This window comes from Biomphalaria glabrata, chromosome 15 (genome assembly GCF_947242115.1).
Source record: "Biomphalaria glabrata chromosome 15, xgBioGlab47.1, whole genome shotgun sequence".
NCBI lineage: Eukaryota > Metazoa > Mollusca > Gastropoda > Planorbidae > Biomphalaria > Biomphalaria glabrata.
The window spans coordinates 24,883-48,093 of record NC_074725.1 but is presented as its reverse complement, the minus strand read 5'-3'; the positions used below and the strand labels follow the sequence as shown (position 1 = coordinate 48,093).

At 37.8% G+C, this 23,211-nt stretch overlaps 1 protein-coding gene across 4 annotated transcripts in view; it reads left to right on the top strand.

Annotated features, from left to right (window-relative positions):
- The window catches only part of LOC106066140 (heparanase-like), a 49,661-nt gene extending 33,035 nt beyond the window's left edge, over positions 1–16,626 (top strand). Inside the window, exons 11-19 of one of the 4 annotated variants that reach the window (XM_056012670.1) lie at positions 290–308; positions 1,512–1,586; positions 1,817–2,021; positions 8,704–8,817; positions 10,244–10,361; positions 14,903–15,041; positions 15,220–15,309; positions 15,709–15,797; positions 16,277–16,626. In XM_056012670.1, the coding sequence (XP_055868645.1) occupies positions 290–308; positions 1,512–1,586; positions 1,817–1,834 (112 nt within the window). In that variant the 3' untranslated portion in view covers positions 1,835–2,021; positions 8,704–8,817; positions 10,244–10,361; ... (2 more) ...; positions 15,709–15,797; positions 16,277–16,626. Of the gene's footprint in view, positions 1–289; positions 309–1,511; positions 1,587–1,816; positions 2,022–8,703; positions 8,818–10,197; positions 10,389–14,902; positions 15,042–15,219; positions 15,310–15,708; positions 15,798–16,276 lie in introns of all 4 variants that reach the window. The other 3 variants (XM_056012671.1, XM_056012672.1, XM_056012673.1) reach the window with 3 other exon arrangements.
- Positions 16,627–23,211: the final 6,585 nt, after the last annotated feature.

The following is a 23,211-nucleotide window of genomic DNA, read 5'->3' as shown; positions in this document are numbered from 1 at the left end:
TTTTGTTATATAAAAATCAACCATCGTAGATTTGACGCCATTAAATTTAATTAATTTTTGGTTTTATAAACTTTATTATTTTTTTGTTATATAAAAAGAGCATGCATTCTCATATAATTCTATGCCAAAAGTAATGTTTTCAGGATAGAATGTACAAATGTGAAAAATGAACAATTCAGTCAGAACATGGAAAAATAATTACAGAGATAAAGAATTAATACTCTTACGTGATATGACTGACTGGTTTTGTTATTAGCATCTTATGAACTTACAATTTTTTATATTTCAGATGTTTTAAAAGCCCATTGGTATGTCTATATTTTTCTATACAATAACAGTCATACATGAATCTTATTTTACGGACAGATTCGCAAATGAACTACCAAATATCAAGCATATTTAAGTCTGAACAGTTAAACCTCCAATCAAAACATACTTTGAATGTCATATCAAATTCGAAGTAGAATGAATGACAGGACATAGTTATCATGCGAGAGCGTCTCAGAAGGGACAGACCAGGACTGAACACATGTACACAATGACAACCTTGAGAAACGGCAACTAAGTCGCCATGACACCAGGAACACTGACACTGCAATATCTGTTCTTGATATTATATCCTTAATATATCCTTTAAGTGGCAGGCTGATTGTAACTGTTGGTTTGTTTGTGTATCTTTAGACATCACATGATCCTTCTTCCCAATATAATATATATAGGTCTTTGTTCTGAACTCACATTTTCCTACATAGGTAATAAAGCCAAAAAAAAAAAAAGGTAAAGGGTAAGATCACAGACCTACATAATCTAGATTAGATTTTCGAAACGCGACATATTTTGTTATCTCTATGGAAACTAAATGGAAATAAGTTATGATTATATCATAGATTTGCGTGAATATATTTCTGAAGTTGTGATTAATAGATCTATCCTCTTCTAGACTACATCTATTTTAAATCCGCGAAATGGGATTGTACTATTTTTAAACTTTAAAAACTAAAGATCATTATTTTTCTGAGACATAACTACAAAGAGTAAGACTAATGAGTGATAATGATATCAGATATCCTGGAATGCTGGATTAAGTTTAAGATCCAAAAGGCCAAGGTGAATTCCCTTCTAACTTCTTCACAACACAAATTGTCGTATTAGATCTAGATCTATAAGATGAAACCATGTTGGTCATTAGTCACTGATGTTTAAAATTGTAATAGCCTACTAGAGTCTATCTACTATCTAGTAAGCCATAGTTGATAAAGTAAGCTTACACTGTTACACTAGAAACAAACAAATAAGTTTAAAAGTCAGGTCACTGATTTTAGAGATTTAATGTTATTTAATTAAGATTCAAAACATAAATGAAAAAATTACAATGAGACTAATAAAGCTTAAACTGACCCCATGGTACCAAACACAGGATTTTTTTTATAGTACTGGTAACTGAGGAAGGTTTATTACAGGCATGAGTTTGATCTTTTTGAAACTAATTCCTAAAAAAAAATGTTTCCTAGGCAACTTCAAAACTACGGTACTTTGTCAACTATCCAGAGATTCAGGGGAATGAAATCTTAGACTATTTATTTAAGGTAAATTTTAGAAAAATAGTAATTTCTTGATTTTGATTTTAAAACTGCTTTTTTCTATGACATATTTATTATAAAGTTATTTTTCAGTTAAATTAAACTGATGCAAACAGTATTTACTTTTTAAATTTGGCTTACTGATTATCTACGATGAGTCTGGAATTATTATGTGTGCAGGATCTAAATTGTGGTGACCCATTCTGATTATTGTAAAAATGTTTTACATGTTTCAGATGTTCCTTCAGAGTTGAAAACAACTACATTCTAGCTTGAACGTCCCACAAGAAGATGTGGGGTGGCAGCAGACAGGGGTCTAACCTAGGATCATGGAGACCACTAAACGATAGTCCAGAGTGTATATGATTGATTGAGTAGACAAAGAAGGGATGGATTACTGAAGCTAAAAGAAGGCATAATTTAACAATAGACTACTTTGGGGTAAGTTTCCGTAGCTGCCCCTACACTTTCTATGGTCTTATGTATTGGTTTTCTCTAGACTGTTTTTGTTTTTTTGTTGGTCTCTATTACATACACAGTTTAGTTCATAATATAAAGATATTGTTATAAACCTGGTGGTGGCACAGACGGGGGTGGTGTGTGTGTGTGTAGTCAGCCAACGCCAATCGCCCCAGGCCAGCGCTAGATGAGCGGTCGAGCGTGACGAGTTACGACGGTCAGCCGAGACGAGTTTCAACATGACGGTTCGGGAAGGATCGGCGTCGTGAACACAGCTCAAGAGCGTCACGAGAATTGTAGTCATCTGACCACCCAGAATGGTCGAGCGACGTTCTGTCCGATTCGAGAAGGCCAGTAGGGACCCTATATAAAGAGCGAAGGTATCAGAGACCAGTCAGTCACAACTTCCCGATCTACAGTTCGTTACAACGGCTCAGTACAAGGCCAGTGAGAGACGAGACAGAGAGACCAGTGCAAGAGTTGATACGGCGGAGAGATATTTGTACAGTCTTGTGTTACGTGCTGCCAATTGTACAGTGTTGGCTGTTATTTATTGACATTAAACTATTACGTTACTTTGAAGCCCAGAGTTGTCGAGTTCTTTAAGTTGGTGGTGTCGTTTGGTAACATTTGCAGCGAGCCTGGATAAGGAGATTCGTAACACTGGTGTCAGAAGTGGGATCTGCAATGGCTACTACGAAAACGCTAGACCAACTCCTTGTGAAGGAACTGAGGCAAGAGCTCCGTAATCGAGATCTGAAGACGAGCGGAAACAAAGAAACCTTACAAGAACGCCTTCGGGAAGAACTGGTGAAGGAAAAAGAAGATCCGGACACATACCTTTTTGAAGTCGAACCGGACTTGCTGGGACAGATCGCCAGTAGCAAACAGGAGCAGATGGCAGCTGTTCGTGAGGAGATCGGTTCTATGCGAGAACAGATGAACTCGGGGCTAGAAAACACCAATTCCAAGATAGACACGATGGACTCGGGAATCAAAACGGAGTTATTGGCAATGAACCAACGCATACATGCTGTGGAGGAGAGAATCACCAACATTGACGAGCAGATGAATCAGAGGGTCGACGCAGTGGAGAAGGCCATCGACGAAATGAAGCTACAAGCCCAACGCAAGCACACCAATGTACCAGAAGCAGATATGACATCATTTGTAACTGAAGTCTCCGCGAAAATGAAGCCCCCCGTATTTGATGGTTCCGTGTCCTGGTCAGTATACAAGAAGCAATTTGACGCAGCAGCCAAAGTTAACAATTGGAACAGTGAGGAGGAGAAAGCAACAGCCCTCGTGTTATCCCTAAGAGGAAAAGCCTCCGAATTGCTACAGTCTCTACCGAACCAGCAAGACTTCGCCGCCCTTGTCCAGGCTATGGAACTCCGATACGGGGATGAACATCTGCAAGAAGTATATCGTGTGCAACTAAAGACCAGACAACAGCGCCTCGATGAAACACTACAGGAGCTAGAGACAGACATCGAACGTCTCGCACATTTGGCCTACCCAACAGCCGCACAAGATTTTCTGGAAGTCATTATTACAGACGCCTTCATTGATGCGCTTCGAGACCCCGAGTTGAAGAAAGCCACCAGAGTTAGTGGTAGACGTAAGGCCAGTGAAGCCCTCGTATACGCTCTCTCATATGAAGCCGCCAAAGACGCATCAGGGAGCACTCATCAAGGCCGAAAGTTGGAAGTCAAAGAGGAAGAATTTGCACAACTTGTGAGAAGGGTGACAGAGGCACTAGATGAACGACGAACAAACCAGATACCAGAAAATCAACCTAGGGCTCCTGTACGATGCTGGAATTGTGGTGAACTTGGTCATATACAAAGAAGCTGCACTAGAAGATTCCCACAAACTGGAACCCATTACAGATCAGAAAGGTATGCACGACCAAGTTCCCGGGGCTACCAGGGAAACTAGCACGCGCCGGCTTCAAGGGGCGGAACCCGGCGACACAGACAATGAGAGCCCCCGCAACCATCATCCCGGTCGCCGTGCTAGGGCAGAGTAAGAGTCTGAAAATCAATGGAAAAATTGGATGTCAAAATTATCACTTCCTCCTAGATACTGGTGCTTCACGATCAGTCATACGGACGGATAAAGTGGACAGTAGCAAGAAAACGCCAGTTAGGGCCTACTCGTTGAAAACAGCCAGTGGAGAACTGATGCCCATAAAAGGCCTGATCGACACAACAGTCGAGATCGGAAATCAGTCATTCAAACACGAATTCCTGATTGCTGACGTCACAGATGACTGCATAATAGGGCTCGACTTCATGCTGAAATATGGCATTTCCTTAAATATCGGCGGAGGCACTTTACAATGTGGAGACCTCGAAGTACCCTTGCTTGGCGACGAGAATGAAGAAGATGGCCGTGTCAGAAGGATTAAGTTGGTAGAAAATACAACCTTGCCTGCTAAGTCAGAAATGATCATTTGGGGGAAAATTGAGGACGGCTATCCCACGACAGGAACAGCGCTGGTAGAAAGCTTGGACACCAACCCCAACGGGATAGCAGTAGGAAAGACACTAGTCAGGATTGGGAAAGACCTAATGGTGCCCGTAAGAATTATGAACCTCAGTACAGTAGAGAAACATTTGCGGGAAGGTAGCACCATTGCTGGCTGCCATGCTCTTGAGATGATAAGAAACTGTAGCAGTGAAAACCCCGACGAAAGACTCGAGTCCAGTGAACCGCACGTTACTAAGCTTCTGACAGAAGTCAAAACGATCTTGTCAAAAGAACAGTACACCAAGGCAGAACAATTCCTCAGAGAGTTTTCTGACATATTGCCATCTGATGAAATGGACTTCGGGCGAACAAATCTAATCCAGCATCGAATAGACACAGGAAACACTAGGCCTATACGACAGCAACCACGTCGCCTGCCGCTAGCAAAACACCAAGAAGCTATGGATATCATAGAACGAATGAGGCAGCAAGGGGTTGTTGAACCATCCAACAGTCCATGGTGTTCACCCATCGTCTTGGTAAAGAAGAAAGATGGATCCACGAGATTTTGTGTCGACTATAGATTATTAAACGACGCCACACACAAGGACAGCTACCCGCTTCCTAGGATCGACGACACATTGGACACACTTGCTGGGTCACAGATCTTTTCCACCCTTGACCTGAAGAGCGGTTACTGGCAGGTGGGACTACACCCCGAGGACAGAGATAAAACAGCCTTCTCTGCTGGTAATGGTCTCTGGCAATTTACCGTTATGCCTTTTGGACTCTGCAACGCCCCTGCAACCTTTGAAAGACTTATGGAGCATGTGCTAAGAGGACTTAACTGGACCACGTGTCTTGTGTACTTAGATGACATTATCGTCATAGGCAGAACCTTCGAGGAACATATCGCAAACCTGAAGGAAGTATTCGAACGAATCAGAAACGCTGGAATGAAATTGAATCCAAAGAAGTGCTTCTTGTTCAGAAGGAGCGTCAAGTACCTTGGGCACATCGTGTCGAAGGAAGGAGTCAGCACAGACCCGGATAAAGTTGAAGCTGTAAAGGGATGGCCGATCCCCGCTAATATCCAGGAGTTAAGAAGCTTTCTTGGACTCTGCACGTACTACAGACGTTTCGTACCAAACTTCTCCAGCCTCTGTAGCGCCCTTCATCAATTGACTGAACCGAAGCGGCCGTTTATTTGGACAACGGAATGTCAGGAGGCCTTTGAGCGACTTAAAAAGGCTCTTGTTTCATCACCCATTCTGGCCTATCCGATACCAGGCGAGACGTTCATACTTGACACCGATGCGAGCAATACTGGAATAGGTGCTGTCTTATCCCAAAAGATAGATGGAACTGAGAGGGTTATAGCTTACTTTAGTCGGAGCTCGTCCAACGCCGAGAGAAACTACTGTGTCACAAGGCGTGAGCTACTGGCAGTTGTGGATGCCATACAACATTTCCACAAATACTTATATGGGCAAAAATTTATCCTTAGGACAGATCACGCTGCTCTTCAATGGCTGTTGTCATTTAAAAATCCTGAAGGTCAAGTCGCCAGGTGGATTGAACGTTTGCAAACCTATGACTTCGAGACACAGCACCGAAAAGGACTAATTCACCAGAATGCTGACGCGCTGTCTCGACGACCTTGCAGAATGGAATGTAAACACTGCAGCAAGGTTGAAGAGAAGGGATTTATCATTGATTGCCAACGTCTTGGGGTACAAGCTTCCGAGTCATGGTCCGACGAAAGAATTCGAGAAGACCAGTTAAAAGATGAAGATCTGGCTCCCATTCTGCTTATGAAGGAAGACGGGCAAAGACCGGAATGGCATCACCTTTCTGATAAGGGAACTGCAACCAAGGCATATTGGGCGCAATGGGACTCACTGACAATCGACAATGGAGTTCTCAAGAGAGTCTGGGAAACGGCAGATGGAACATGCAATCGCTTACAGATGTTGCTGCCCAAAGTGAGAGTTGCTGAGGTGCTGCAAGAAATCCATAATAATTCCAGTGGGTCACATCTAGGCGTCAACAAGACCTTTGAAAAAGTACGCCAGCGGTTTTACTGGTTCGGCTACCGAGATGATGTAGAAGAATGGTGCCAAAGGTGCGACACATGTGCAGCAGCAAAAGGCCCACACAGGAGAACGAGGGGACGTATGCAGCAATACAACGTCGGAAATCCCTTTGAAAGAATAGCGATCGATGTAGCCGGACCATTTCCTGAGTCCCAGAAAGGAAACAAGTACATTCTAGTAGTGATAGATTATTTTACTAAGTGGCCCGAAGCATATGCAATACAAAACCAAGAAGCCACCACCATAGCGGAAACACTCGTGGAGAATTGGATTAGCCGTTTTGGTGCTCCTAGAGAATTACACTCCGACCAAGGCCGAAACTTCGAATCCAAGATATTCCAAGAAATGTGCCAGGTACTCGGCATCGAAAAGACACGCACAACTCCTCTTCACCCCCAGTCAGACGGAATGGTAGAACGATTTAACCGAACACTGGAACAACACCTGTCGAAAGTCGTCGATGAACATCAACATGACTGGGACACCTATATCCCAATGTTCCTTATGGCATATAGAGGATCGATTCACAGCACCACCGGTTACACTCCAGCAAAGATGTTGTTCGGCCGAGAGCTGCAACTACCATGTGACTTGTTATTCGGGATTCCGGGAAATGTGCCAGCCTCTTCGACAGACTATGTCGCAAATCTCCGAAAACGGATGGAGAAAACTCACGCTCTAGCCCGCAGAAACATCAAGATCAACAGTGACCAGGTGAAGACAAGGTACGACAAACGGGCCAATGCCGCTGGGTTTCATGAGAACGATCTAGTTTGGTTGTACAACCCACAAAGACGAAAAGGCAAGTCCCCAAAACTTCAAACAGACTGGGAAGGACCCTACCGCGTGGTAACAAGAATCAACGATGTCGTGTATCGAATACAAAAGAGCCCAAGGTCCAAACTGAAGGTCGTCCACATCGACAGACTCCACAAGTACCATGGTGAAGCCGGATCTGCCCGGGACGGACAGATCTAAGGAGGGGGCAGTGTTATAAACCTGGTGGTGGCACAGACGGGGGTGGTGTGTGTGTGTGTAGTCAGCCAACGCCAATCGCCCCAGGCCAGCGCTAGATGAGCGGTCGAGCGTGACGAGTTACGACGGTCAGCCGAGACGAGTTTCAACATGACGGTTCGGGAAGGATCGGCGTCGTGAACACAGCTCAAGAGCGTCACGAGAATTGTAGTCATCTGACCACCCAGAATGGTCGAGCGACGTTCTGTCCGATTCGAGAAGGCCAGTAGGGACCCTATATAAAGAGCGAAGGTATCAGAGACCAGTCAGTCACAACTTCCCGATCTACAGTTCGTTACAACGGCTCAGTACAAGGCCAGTGAGAGACGAGACAGAGAGACCAGTGCAAGAGTTGATACGGCGGAGAGATATTTGTACAGTCTTGTGTTACGTGCTGCCAATTGTACAGTGTTGGCTGTTATTTATTGACATTAAACTATTACGTTACTTTGAAGCCCAGAGTTGTCGAGTTCTTTAAGTTGGTGGTGTCGTTTGGTACCATTTGCAGCGAGCCTGGATAAGGAGATTCGTAACATATTTATTATATTTAACTATATGAACAAGTTTATGTTAATATGTATTACAAGTGCTATGCCCCTTTGCTTGGGTTTGAAATGCCCTCTGTGTCAAAAGAGTTAGCCTTAGTCAAGATAGCAACATAATAAACAACATTCTTGAAAATGAACTCTACAAAACGAATATTTGTTCTAGTTTCTACTAGCCTTAATTAACAGTTAACTGTCTAGATTTTACTTTTCTGTTGAATGAAATTTAGATGTTTATTTATTTATTATTTTTCTTTGGTTTATCATAACATAAAGCTTGCCCTTTGCTCAGTTTAAGCTCTTTGGGGAACATGTGGGGAGAAGCAGTATTTGGGAGAAGATTTCCATGCTGTTTCCAACCCTTACTTAACCCTTTCTGCAACATAAATCTAAATTGAAAATTTATGAAAATGTTTGGTGCTTACTGGAATTCTAAATCCAACCCCCTTGAAAGGTAGCCAACTGGTGTATGCCCCTCAGCCCCACAGGGACTTTGTATAAATCTAACAACTAATTTTAATTTATCTTCATCAGATATGGAATGAGAGAGGCTATAGTGTTGATTATATAAATATGTAGGTCTCAGCTGGGGCTGCACAGCCATGGGAAATACTGCATTCCTAACTTATCTTAGGACTTATTATAAAGGTAATTGTCTACATTTTATACTATACTATCTTTATAAGACATACTGTATAATAATACTTGTATATTTTTGGAAAAAGTGAAGATCTTTGTTTTTACCAGATCATATTGGATGTATCTGATAGTTGTCCAAGAGTTAAAGATTAGTTTCTTGTCATCAAAAGGCATCACTTATTCTATAGGGAATCATTGTAGAAATGATATAAAAAGTATTCTGACTTTTAATGTATATTGACATTTTTTCTCAAGTGATCATAAGGACAATCTTCTATAGCTTTTAAACATATCAAAATATTTTTTGAATATATAATAAACCAGATGGTTCATAAATAAATTGATTATTGAAATTCAACAGATTGTATATTTAGGGTCATATTTTCCAAATCATTTTTGTTTTTGAAATTATTAGTTCTGTTAGAAGGCCTGCATACAACATTTACCAGACATCTTTGTTATCTCTCTATTTGCAGACTTTGAGAAATGCATTAGATTTAAACTTACTTTAGACTTAGGTCCTCCCGCGCCGTTCGGCCCATTGGGCGGCAAGCTGTCTCCATAAAGATCTGGCAATGTCTGAAGCCTCCTCCCACCTGGTGTGTCAAGTTTGCCGTTTCTGTAGCAATAGTGGTTTTACAGGGTGGGGGTCGCTAGCCCCACGCCAAACCCTCCTCCTTTTTCACCCAGGCTTGGGATTTAAATGGCTTTTAAAAATATTTTAATTATAGCACATGATGGAGGATGGGATATTGCTCATGACATCTTAAAAGATTAAAAAAAAAAATCTGTTTATGCTATTGTGTATGTTGGTTAAGTTTTTTACTCCCCAAAACTAGTGATGATGAAATAGAAACAGATAAAAAGACAACACCACATAATTATTTTCAATTTTCCCTAATGCCATTAGAGAGGGGGAATGGGATGCCTCAATCGGCCAGGAAAACCAATGACTTAGTAGAGGTGAAGTAACTTATTAACATACCTGACTAGATTGATCATGAAATGCATAGGACATAATTATATTCTATTTTGAAGTAATGCATGTAATCTAGAAGATATGAAGATTGTGTTTGTCCTGTTCTTTTTGGTCTTCCTCTGTGCCTTGTGTCTGTGGGTTCCCATCTGAAGCCTGAATAGCTCTTTTGTTGGCATTTTTATTTTAGGTGTAACTTGTGTATTGTTCACTATTTATTAAGTTTTGAAAGTGGCTGAGTTTGGAAAGACCTAATCAACTTTCTAACAAACAGCTCTGCTAGCTTGTAGACATCTAGGTGAACATATAAGGATATCTAGCATGTAATAAATTCTATGAAACTTTTAAAAGAATAAGTATATTATTATGAGGTTGTTTTTAGAATAAAGGCATATATTAATATATTTAAATAGTTTGTACATTTTGGAAAGTGTTATGCAAAAGTGATTCTGTTCACAGCTGCCATTATCCAAGGACATATGATTCTCTGGAGGCTTACATCACTGGAAAAAGTCTTTGGGCCCCTGAAAATTACAGTACATGTAATGCTGCAAAAGGAGGAGGATGCTGGGCCAGGGTAAACACTCCATAACATAATGACATAGTGAATGAAATAACATTTTATTTTAGTGTATAATAGTTGTAATTTTAGTCTAAAATATTTCAATAAATGGTACAGTATAAGCCAGTTCCTGAATTAGCTTGTCACAATGCACATTCAGCCAAAGTTAAAAATTCTTGAATAAAGTTATCTCTATTGTACTTAAGCTAGCTATATCCTGTATAGTCAAAAGATTGGCAGCAATTCTCTCTGCAAATGATGATGTGCTGATTCATAATGGAACATTTGATTTTTTAATGGGGGGGGGGAGGACTTGTTAAGTGCAACTGCTTTTAAGCTAGAGTTTTCAGGTTCAAATCTTGGTGAAGATTGTTTTTGAATTTCAGGATCTTAGAGTGCCTCAAGTCCATGCAATTCTAATGACATTAGTTGGGGAAGTAAAGAAGGTTTATCATTGTGCTGGTCATATCATGATACCTTTATAACTGTAGGCCACTGAAACAGATGACATTTACATCATCTGCCCTATAGATTCATCATCATCATCACTCCTTTGAGTTCCTTATGGAACATAGGGCCTCGACAAAAACACGCCACTCTCCACGGTCTCTTGCTAGCTTTTTGATGGTGTCCCAGCTCTTCCCGGTCTTCTCTGCTTCTTCAAGTACACTGCGTCGCCATGTTCTTTTTGGTCTTCCTCTGCGTCTTGTTCCCTGGGGGTTCCACTCTAAGGCCTGCCTAGCTCTGTTGCTGGTATCTTTTCTAAGGGTGTGACCAATCCATCTCCACTTCCTCTCTAAGATCTGCACTTCTATATTTTTCTGTCCACTCATCTCCCACAGTTTGGTGTTTTCTACTTTGTCATACCAGTGTATTTTTAGGATATTTCTCAGGCATCTGTTGATGAAGGTCTGTATTTTTTTTGTTGTGGCTTCAGTTGTTCTCCATGTTTCAGAACCATACAGTAGGACAGCCTTGACATTAGAGTTAAAGATTCTTAGTTTAGTCTTGTTTGAGATGTAAGGAGATTTCCAGGTTGGTTTTAGCTGTGTAAATGTCTGACATGCTAGATTTATACGGCGTTTAATGTCTTCATCTGTTCCACCTGATATACTGAATACACTCCCAAGGTATATAAAATTTTCTACTTGGTCTATTGTCTGAGAATTCAATACTATGTCTCCACTTTGTTTATTGTTTACTTTAAGTACTTTAGTTTTTTGGTGGTTTATTTTGAGGCCTACTCTTTTTCCTACTTCGCTTAAAGCTGTGACCTTTTCTTGCATATCCTGTAGTCTGTGTGATAATAGGGCTATGTCATCAGCGAATTCCAGATCTTCCAGCTTTTGTATGAGAGTCCATTGGATTCCTTTCCCTGCGTTAGAGTAGGCTTCTTTTGTGACCCAATCCAGTGCTAGAAGGAACAGGAGTGGTGAAAGAAGACATCCCTGTTTGACTTCTGTTGTGACTGGAAATTCCTCTGACAGCTTGCCACAGTGGGTTACTTGGCAGGTGAAACCATCATAAAGGTTCTTGATTATGGTTATTATTTTATTGGGGATCCCATAATGTCTCATTACAGTCCAAATAGATTCTATGTCGACACTATCAAAAGCTTTTTCAAAGTCAACAAAAGTTGCATAGAGAGGAGATTGCCATTCGACACATTGTTCTACAATTATCCTGAGTGTAGCTATTTGGTCAGCACAAGATCTCCCTTTTCTGAATCCGGCCTGTTCTTCCCTTAGGTGTTCATCACATGCTCCCTTTATTCTGTTTAGTAGGATTCTGCTAAAAATCTTGCTTGGTACTGACAGCAAAGTGATGCCTCGCCATTTCTCACATTGTGATAGATCTCCACTCTTTGGTATTTTTATTAGCAAGCCCTATAGATTGCAAGTTTTAAAAGGCATTCTTATTACATTTTAATCCGCAACTATTCTAAAAATTATAATCATTTTTTCAGACATTTTTTCTTTTCTGAGCCACTAAATTGATGATTATGTTAAATCAACAATTGATTTTAAAATAATATTTCTGATTTACTTTGATGCAAGAAAAGGCTAATATTATAAGCAATACTTACTATAGTCAAATTATGCACTTTTATAAAGTATGCTAAGCAGGCTTAAACAAAGCATAAAAAAAGAATATTTGCTATTGATCTTTTAGAAAATGGGGCTATAGAATATACAACTATCTATTTGTTATAATTTTAATGAAGGTTTTTTTGTTTTTACATTTTATCCTCAAATTTAAATCAAAACTATGTCAATAGCTATATGTCTTCATAAGTTATAACTAATTTAACATGTATTTATCTTTGGAATGTTTGTAAATTGTTTTACATGTTTCGGATGTCCCTTCAGAGTTGAAGATAGTTTACTTCCTAGTCCAAACCTCCCGCAGGGTGACGGGGGATGGGAGCAGGCAGGGTTTGAACCAGAGACCATCGATAAATCCGATCGACAGTCCACTGTGCAAACTGCACGACCTGGTAGTCAGGATCGTTATCTGGATAACTATTGTCTGATAAATTGAAATAATGATTAAGTCTAGAAGAAGTAAAACTATGGCATGCATCCTGTCTGGAACTATCTATTCACCTTAATAGATTTCGATTTAATTCCACTAATTTCGATAGTAAAGCAGTTTACTTGCTATGTTGTGAGTCTTTTTTTTTTTAAAAGATAAAAAAAAAATGAAACATCTGTTGGTGCTTCTGCTCTGACACTGCAAAAAAGTAGGTCTGTTGAAGTTAATGAATAATAAAAACAAAGAAGAATATCCAGATCATACATGATTACATTTTGTAGTGTCATTCAATAAGGAAATCTACTTGAATTGTAAGCATGTTTCTAACCCTAAATATTTACTATATAAATAAATTATGGCTTTCATATAGTGCTACTTTCATGCTTATAGCATGCTCAGAGCACTATGGTCCAATTTCATTTGTGGACCAGTGGGAGTAGGTTTTCTAACTGCCTTAAAGCACTCAGTAAGCACAACTCAACTCGAGTAGTGTGTCGAACCTCTTGCCCCCTTCATAGGCAGCCAAGCTAAGCCAAGTTCAAGCGTAGTTGGCCTCTTGACCACGCTTCCTACTAGGCTCGATTGGTTACCTTGGTTGTGGAAAAGGAAATATTTAAAGTTCTTGAAGTGTTCAGTATCCTCATTTTGTAATTAAACCTGATGCATGATGGACATTAATATTTTTACTTTATATTTTCATATGTTTCCAACTGTGAATTGCCTCTTACTTTAAAATTTAGCTCTAGCTGGATAACTTTGTGCAATAGAAAAATTATGTTTAGATTTTGGAAATTATAATTTATGTGCTACATCTTAAATTCACTATATACGTGTAGAACTATTGCTTGGAATCTAATTGCAAGTTTCTGCTGTCGACTGTCATACTAGATATGGTCTTATGACTGCATTAGAACCGAAACTATAATGGAATCTAATTGCAAGTTTCTACTGTCGACTGTCATACTAGATATGGTCTTATGACTGCATTAGAACCGAAACTATAATGTTTGCCCCCCCCCCCCCCTCCCTTCATATGGAAAGCAGGTAAATCTTTCATTTAGAGCCAAATTATATAACCCTAACCGTATTTATACAATAAAAGTGTACTGAGCATGTTATAGTAGAAAGAAGACACATTATAGAAATCTTATACATAAGAATTTGGATACCAAGAAAAAAAATCTTTTCTCTAGTGAAACTAGATCTGTATGGATAATGGTTTGCTTTTAATCTTTAACAATACAGCCAATCAACCTTACTGGTACATCTGGTAACAGGTACATCTCTTATGGCTAAAATGACCAGTGTGTGTGTTTTGTATCAAGGATGTGCATGTTGTTGGTTTTGAAAAAATGTTTGATGTGACTGCCAAGGCTTTTTACCAATCTTTTGTATGTGTGTATGTGTTTTTTTTTTCTCAGTCAGTGTCTCTCTCCTCACTCTGAGTTCTTCTCTCTCTCTCCTCAGACTCTCTCTCAGTCAGTTTCTTTCTCCTCAGATTTTCTCTCTTTGAGTCCCTCTCTCTCCCCAGACTCTCTCTCAGTCAGTCTTTCTCTCTCCTCAGACTCTCTCTCTCCTCAGACTCTCTCTCTCTCTCTGAGGGATTCTCTCTCTCCCCAGACTCTCTCTCAGTCAGTCTTTCCTCTCTCTCTTTTTTTTTAAATTTTGTATTGTAATCGGAATTCTTAAATGGTGGGAAAAAAATGTAAACCACTATTTTGACTGTCAAAAACAGTAAACCTAAAAAAAATGAATTTTGTAGTTTTAAACAAATTGAATCACACTTATAACATATATAAAATATAGATTTATAACATATTGAATCACACTTATAATACATACAGGCTGGCTGCCTGGTCGTGTGGTATATTGTTTGGACTTCTCGATGGTCCTGGGTTAATACCCTGCCTGCTGTCATCCTGCTGGAAGTTAGGACTAGGAAGTAAATTATCTTCAACTCTGAAGGAACAACTAAAATATGTGAAACATTTTACAAACATTTTTTTGTTTTCCTTTCTCAGCACATACAACTCAATTTACTTCTATTGGCTGGAAATATTTAAAGCATGACAGTGGCGTAGGTAAATTACCAAATAGTGGATCTTATGTTGGATTGATCAGCCCTGATGAACTGACCTGACCATTGTAATTGAAACCATAGTGAGTAATAATTTCTTAAAAGCACTCTTCTTACCTCCCTCTCCTCCCCCTAAGATTCTAAAGAAAAAATTTGTCAGCATGTTACATTACTAGACTGTAAGACTCTTTATGACATATCTGTCAGACATACCTACAAGAAAAAAGTTTTTCAGACACAATCACTTTATTTGTATTTCAGACTCATGACCACTCTATCTGTATAGGTCCTGGTATACCCTGGGATAATGTTCACCCACAACTTTTAACTTGAAATCTTAAAGGAAGTTTTGTAAGTATATTTCATTAGATTCTTCTGCTTAAAATAATTTATAACAATAAAGAAAAAGTTAAAGACTGCTATTGCATGAGGCTTGTATTTAAAAAAAAAAAAAAAGAAAATATAATTACTGACAAATGAATTCAAAAGTTTGATGTCAGCTGGCAGAGTATGAAGCTGGCACTATTGTGAAAGATAATCCAGTGTGCATACTGCACAACCAGGCAGCCATCCAGTCTTAAAAAGAATGTGTTAATTAATCATTTTATTTAGTTTTAAATTAGACTGTTTTATGTTTTATTTGTATCTCTTTTCTATGGACTTTCTTTTGTTTTAACAATATTTTATTACCAGTTATATAAATTTAGTAAAATGTTTGCGGCTAAATATCACTACCATTGTTATCTTTAGGCTAAAGTAACAAGCATGAATGTCTGGTACAGTAAGATAGGGTTAATTGTCAACCTGACATAATGGTTCATTCATTGGGACAGCTAATGGTGAGTCAATTCTATTTTTTTTAAATATTAAATTAATCTGATGAATTCCTTTGACTCTTTTTGTATTACGTATCAAACTTGGCAGTGAAACAAAGACCAAGGAAAAGAAGCATAACTTAATTTATTTAGGTGATAGAGTAGCAGAGTAGGCCTAAAGTGTCTAATGCAGAACATTCTCAGGACATAAGCAATGTATTCATATCTTGTACCTTTGCTGAAATGTTAACAGACAGACATTTAAAGTAGGGAATCCACCTGGGAAATAGTTTAAAGAGTGTTGGTAGACAAAAAGATTTTTAAAAAATAACCATAGACTTGCAATGAAAAAAAAAAGAGCCTACTGCTGTGCCACACCAGTTGGTTAAAAGAAAGACTTAGCAAAAGAAAATCTGGAGATATGCTTTAGTAATAAATAAGTCAGCACTTTAATATTGTATTCATATATATATATTCATATTATCACATTCCATCTTTCACAGTTTGTGTCTGACCAAGCAGTTCTCAAATTAGGGCTTGATGAAGTCTACAAACTGACCACTATCTACTGGACAAAAAGGATCATATTCTGACCCCCTCCCTCCCACCATTTCCTCTGCCTTATCTTGATGACTTTGAAGGTATACAATTTTTGAGAAAAAAATCACAAAAAAAAAATTTAAAAATGGAGGCGCGCCTAACCCTAACCCGATTAAATAATATGAGTACCTAATTGGAGATATTTCTATGGATGTAGTTTGTATTTGATGTGAAATAATTCGTGATGATATTTTATGGCTGAGATTGCCTACTTTCTGAACTATTATTTGATGTAATAAATATTTGTCTGACAGAGAGGTGTTTGTGATTATTTTATCCATAATATGTGATGTGTTTAATTAAGAATACAAGAACACTAAAATAAGGCCAGAAGAGGCCCTAATATCATTCAATCAACATTTACACCATTCAAGACGGTACAAATGGTTAGATTGAGAATGGTAATGTCTTAGTGTCAAAGATTACATTGAGAATAGCAATGTCATAGTGTCAATGATTACATTGAGAATGTTATGTCAATTTTTAGATTAAGAATGGTAATTTTTTAGTGTCAATGATTACATTGAGAATGGTAATGCCTTAGTGTCAATGATTAGATTGAGAATGGTAATGTCTTAGTGTCAATGATTAGATTGAGAATGGTAATGTCTTAGTGTCAATGATTAGATTGAGAATGGTAATGCCTTAGTGTCAATGATTAGATTGAGAATGGTAATGTCTTAGTGTCGATGATTACATTGAGAATGGTAATGTCTTAGTGTCAATGATTACATTGAGAATGGTAATGTCTTAGTGTCATTGATTACATTGAGAATGGTAATGACTTAGTGTCAATGATTAGATTGAGAATGGTAATGACTTAGTGTCAATGATTAGATTGAGAATGGTAATGCCTTAGTGTCAATTATTAGATTGAGAATGGTAATGCCTTAGTGTCAATGATTAGATTGAGAATGGTAATGACTTAGTGTCAATGATTAGATTGAGAATGGTAATGACTTAGTGTCAATGATTAGATTGAGAATGGTAATGCCTTAGTGTCAATGATTAGATTGAAAATGGTAATGCCTTAGTGTCAATGATTAGATTGAGAATGGTAATGTCTTAGTGTCAATGATTAGATTGAGAATGGTAATGTCTTAGTGTCAATGATTAGATTGAGAATGGTAATGTCTTAGTGGTGATGATTACATTGAGAATGGTAATGTCATAGTGTCAATGATTACATTGAGAATGTTATGTCAATTTTTAGATTAAGAATGGTAATTTTTTAGTGTCAATGATTACATTGAGAATGGTAATGCCTTAGTGTCAATGATTAGATTGAGAATGGTAATGTCTTAGTGTCAATGATTAGATTGAGAATGGTAATGTCTTAGTGTCAATGATTAGATTGAGAATGGTAATGTCTTAGTGTCAATGATTAGATTGAGAATGGTAATGTCTTAGTGTCAATGATTAGATTGAGAATGGTAATGTCTTAGTGGTGATGATTACATTGAGAATGGTAATGTCATAGTGTCAATGATTACATTGAGAATGTTATGTCAATTTTTAGATTAAGAATGGTAATTTTTTAGTGTCAATGATTACATTGAGAATGGTAATGCCTTAGTGTCAATGATTAGATTGAGAATGGTAATGTCTTAGTGTCAATGATTAGATTGAGAATGGTAATGTCTTAGTGTCAATGATTAGATTGAGAATGGTAATGCCTTAGTGTCAATGATTAGATTGAGAATGGTAATGTCTTAGTGTCGATGATTACATTGAGAATGGTAATGTCTTAGTGTCAATGATTACATTGAGAATGGTAATGTCTTAGTGTCAATGATTACATTGAGAATGGTAATGTCTTAGTGTCATTGATTACATTGAGAATGGTAATGACTTAGTGTCAATGATTAGATTGAGAATGGTAATGACTTAGTGTCAATGATTAGATTGAGAATGGTAATGCCTTAGTGTCAATGATTAGATTGAGAATGGTAATGACTTAGTGTCAATGATTAGATTGAGAATGGTAATGACTTAGTGTCAATGATTAGATTGAAAATGGTAATGACTTAGTGTCAATGATTAGATTGAGAATGGTAATGACTTAGTGTCAATGATTAGATTGAGAATGGTAATGCCTTAGTGTCAATAATTAGATTGAGGATGGTAATGTCTTAGTGTCATTGATTACATTGAGAATGTTATGTCAATGATTAGATTGAGAATGGTAATGTCATAGTGTCAATGATTACATTGAGAATGTTATGTCAATTTTTAGATTAAGAATGGTAATTTTTTAGTGTCAATGATTACATTGAGAATGGTAGTGCCTTAGTGTCAATGATTAGATTGAGAATGGTAATGTCTTAGTGTCAATGATTAGATTGAGAATGGTAGTGTCTTAGTGTCAATGATAAGATTGAGAATTGTTATGTTTAAGTGTCAATGATGACTGACTAAGTTTTGGAGGATGTCAGGAGGAGCATACCAGTTTACAGCAACTTCTATTAGTGACCATAAAAAGAGCAATGAAAAAAGGGCCTTAAAAGTTAATCAATTACAATCTTAGAAGCCCAACTACAAAGTACTGTTAAGTAGTAAACTCACTTTAATTTTTATAATAATACTTTGAAAAGTTTTCTCTATTAAATCAATTATTTTATAAGAGTTAAACATACATTCTCTATGAAGAAAATATGGTTACAGGAGGCGAATCACAATATAATCATCTGTAGTGTAAAAAAAATGTTACTTCGTGACCAAAGATTTGTTAATTTCACACAAAAATAAGCACAATGTCATTGTATTCACAAGAATTCATTCAATCTCGTTTTCACTATGCATGAAGATAAACATATTCACATTTTCTAAAGACTCAGGCATTCAAAATTTTGCACAATGTCATTTTATTTGTACACGAAGGTAGCTGCAAAGTCTTGAAAAAAAAAAGACTATATCTAGATCATTAAATTAAGCTTGGTCTAAGACTACCTTGTTTCTCATTATATCTTTTATACTTTGCTAATCTACTTATAAGTCATTAGGCTGCTTGGCTTTGCAGCACTGGCAAAGATATATATATTGTAAGGTTTCTCACTACCCAGATTCTCTGCAAACTGTACCACACGACACAACCAATTCAAAGAACTTGACAACTCAGGGCTGAGTAACAGTTTAATATTAAATATAGACATTACGATTAAGATTTTATAACATTAGCCAATTGCGATTGAACTTGGTCCGTGAACGAATAAAAAATTACGGTTGGGGTTCGATGCTTAGTCGAGAATCGTATTAGGGGGTTGCAGCACTAAAAAGGTTTGAGAACCGCTGGCCTATCTCAAGAGTTGCCCTGGCTGTAAACATCATTGTCTAGTGGGTTGGGTAACTGGAAAGCGACTCTAAGCCTTAGTTAGCTTCTTGACGACAGAAACATCTTAACTTGTAAAAGTGTAACATGAACATACAGGGCTAAATTTAACTATGTGGAGGCCCCCGGGGTAGAAATTTTGTAGAGCCCCGTATACTTTTTCAAAATCATAAATTAAAAAATCCACTTATTAATAATAAAACTATATGCCATGAAGAAAGAAACAAAGTAGGCCTACTTGTAAATTTATTCTACTTTATACTTTATAGACTCTTAAACAAAATTTTTATTGTATTTTTTTAGTTAAACAAAGAAGGTACATTTAATTTATCTTTGAGTTTGTGGATGGTAAGGTCCTGGTTTGACGCACAGCCGTAGAGATTCGAAACTGCATTTCTAAGTTGTAAGCATGATACAAGCATACACGTCTTTCTTGTCAATCGTAAAATTTAAAGTTTTGTCGGAAAAAATGTTCGAAACAAAAAACAACAAACATAAAAGTGTCTGAAACGTCAAAATTTTGAGACTTAAAATCTTGTGGAGGCCCCTTTCTTGTGGATTCACTGGGGCAGTAGCTCCACCATGTCCTGTCCTAAATCCGGCCCTATGAACATAGGCTATACTCTTTAAATAGACACATCTCAGAACTTTATAGTTAATGAAACACTTTATTAACTATTCTACGTATTAAGTAATACGTCCCGTACGCAGATAAACGCAAAAGAAAATACAAAGCTCACCAACAAAGACTATCTACGATAAGACTTTCCTACTAATAAGCTCTCGACTTACTCAAACCCAAACTATAGTCTAAACTAACCTCTGAAAGTATATGCACTCTCTCTCATTTGTGCCCCAGTCACCAACTCGCTCTCTCGTCTGTCCTTACACACATTCACCTGGACCTGTTGACCAGGATCTTACAATCTCGTGCAACTATGAATTTAGCCCTACCATTATAATAACTAACACGGTTTGTTACACTGGTCTGTAAAAGATTAGTTACTTTATGTAAGACTGGGTGTGTATGATGTGTCTGTCAGATGGACTAGTAAGCAATCAATTAAATAATTACACGTAAGTAACATATCCGGTGGCGCTATGGTTAAGTAGTTAAGTGCTTGACTTCAAAACCTGGGGTCCTGGGTTCGAGTCTTGGTGAAGACTGGGATTTTTTAATTTCGGGATTTTTAAGCGGTCGGTCGTTGTGCTCTATAGCTGTTGGCGAACTATAATAATTTTCTCTGAGTGCTGTGCAAACTGCGTTGGTAGCCTAATAATTTAAAGTCGTAGAATAAGCCAATCATAACTGTAATTAGGCCTAATCAACTTTTTACTTGACAGCCAATTAAATTAGTCCACCGATATCTCATCAGTCGAATCTACACCTGTTTATTATTTAAATTTGTTTTGAGTTCAATTAACAAACCTATTAAAGCACATCTTGTTTATTCTTTATTATGATATTGTGTTCAGATACGAGGTGATGAAGACAATACAATATTTTATTTTACAAAAACATTTTCTTTTAGTTTACAATCTACTTCACATTATCTTCCTTACTAACTCTAATATTTTCACATGCATTTAAAGCTTAATGATATATATAGATTACAGACATAACTTCAAAAGAGAAGATAAATACGTCCTACGCATTTCATGTTTAAATCTAGTCAGTGGCGTCACTATGGGGAGAGGCGTGGGGTGCAAAGCCGCACCGGGTGGCACCCATCAGGGGGTGACACCCAAGTCGAGAAAATGCACTTTCCCAAAAAAAAACAACTTTTAAAAATACAAATTTCTACCTCGAATGTTTCTCACATTTTAGAATCAGCATGTACTAAACTTTCTGAATTCAGTTTGATTTGACTAGTAATTTTCCTATTATGAGAAAAATATTACGTTGTACACGCCACGGGAAAGAGATTATGAAGCTCAGAAATGTAGAAAAACGTTTGGCACCCGGGGATCCCCCCCCCCCCGACAACTCTGAGTGAGATTAAGGCGCTCCCCCTTAACAAATTATCTGATCAGTTGAGTGGCGAAAGTAACATTTTATTAATGCAAAATGTTGAGAAACACATTGACATAAGCGCTCGCGCGCTATTCGACACATAGGGCTGCAAGCTTTCTCCACAGCTACTTTCTGTAACGGACTTAGGTTAGTTCTTTGAGAGCTAATTTATGCCCAAACTGTAGTTCTCTACAAGCGTACAAGTATTATAAAGTACACTCAACGAAGGAGTAGAAAATTAGTATTTATTTACTGCAAACAATATAATATATAATATATTACATAAGGGTATCATGACACATCATAGCATTACCCCAAATATTCAGTACGCACACATAGCAAGAATAATAATATAACATCTCCTTACTCTAGGCATAATAACCGAAAAACAATCACCAACACCCTACTCAGACAAGGTCAGCTTTCTGACTAGACGGACCACAGGAAACCTTATTGTCCCCTCCCCCTTGAAAAACCCCGTGCTAAAAACAATCTACAACTCAACTAATAAAATAAACAAACACACACACAATTTCACTTTTTGCACACCCCTCTCTTGACAATATACAATTGGGGCATTTAAATAGCCCCTCAAAGAACTAACCTAAGTCCGTTACACTTTCCTCTTGAATCGGTGTGACACCATGATTAAACGTTGACGGCATGTTTTTGCGCTCCTCTTTTCGGCTTTCGTGTTAAGGATGACTTAATTAAACATGTTTCGTCTTGTCTAATTGTCACAGTCTTAGTTGACATTGCATGATCTAAAGTTCACGTCATGTTAAGAGTTTAAAAGACACGTGGAATTCCTGATGTAGAAAACAGGAAGTAGAATGAATAAAGTTGACTTTGAGTTCAGTCAAGTCAAGTCAAGTCAGTAAGGTTTTGCTCCCGGTCCAGGAAGGTTGGACGTTGCTTCCTGGACTGGTGTATATATATGTATATAGGATGAAAGTCGATGGACTAATGATTGTTGATTAATAATATTTGAGAGTTGATTTCATTATGTGCTTAATGAATATTAAGGTATTATTCGTATTTCAATGGATATCTATAGTTGAAGCTCCAGTGTCACTAGTAGTGATTGTTCTTATTGTTACCCGCTGAGATGCGGACGTGATTGATACATTTGATACCGCTGCTATGCGGATAGGATTGTTTATTATTTCTTGACTTGTAGCACTAACAAGGAGTGCAGTGCATTATTATTGTAGTAAAATAAACTTCAAGTTTGTCTGCTGAAACGAGCTTCAGTTAGTTTATAATATTCGTCTTGTCACGTGTCTAAAGTACTTCAGGAAGCAAGAACTCAGCATTACACATTGACACTAATGATATATCTCACAAATGTCAATCGACGTTCAGTCGCCTCTTTCCGTAGACGGCGAATGCCTGTGCTGGAAAATATTTCTCTATTGGTAGCATTATCTCGGTATGTTATTCAAATGATCCTTCTCAGCCGTCACTGCTCAGTCTTTTTTCAAGGTGGCGTTGGG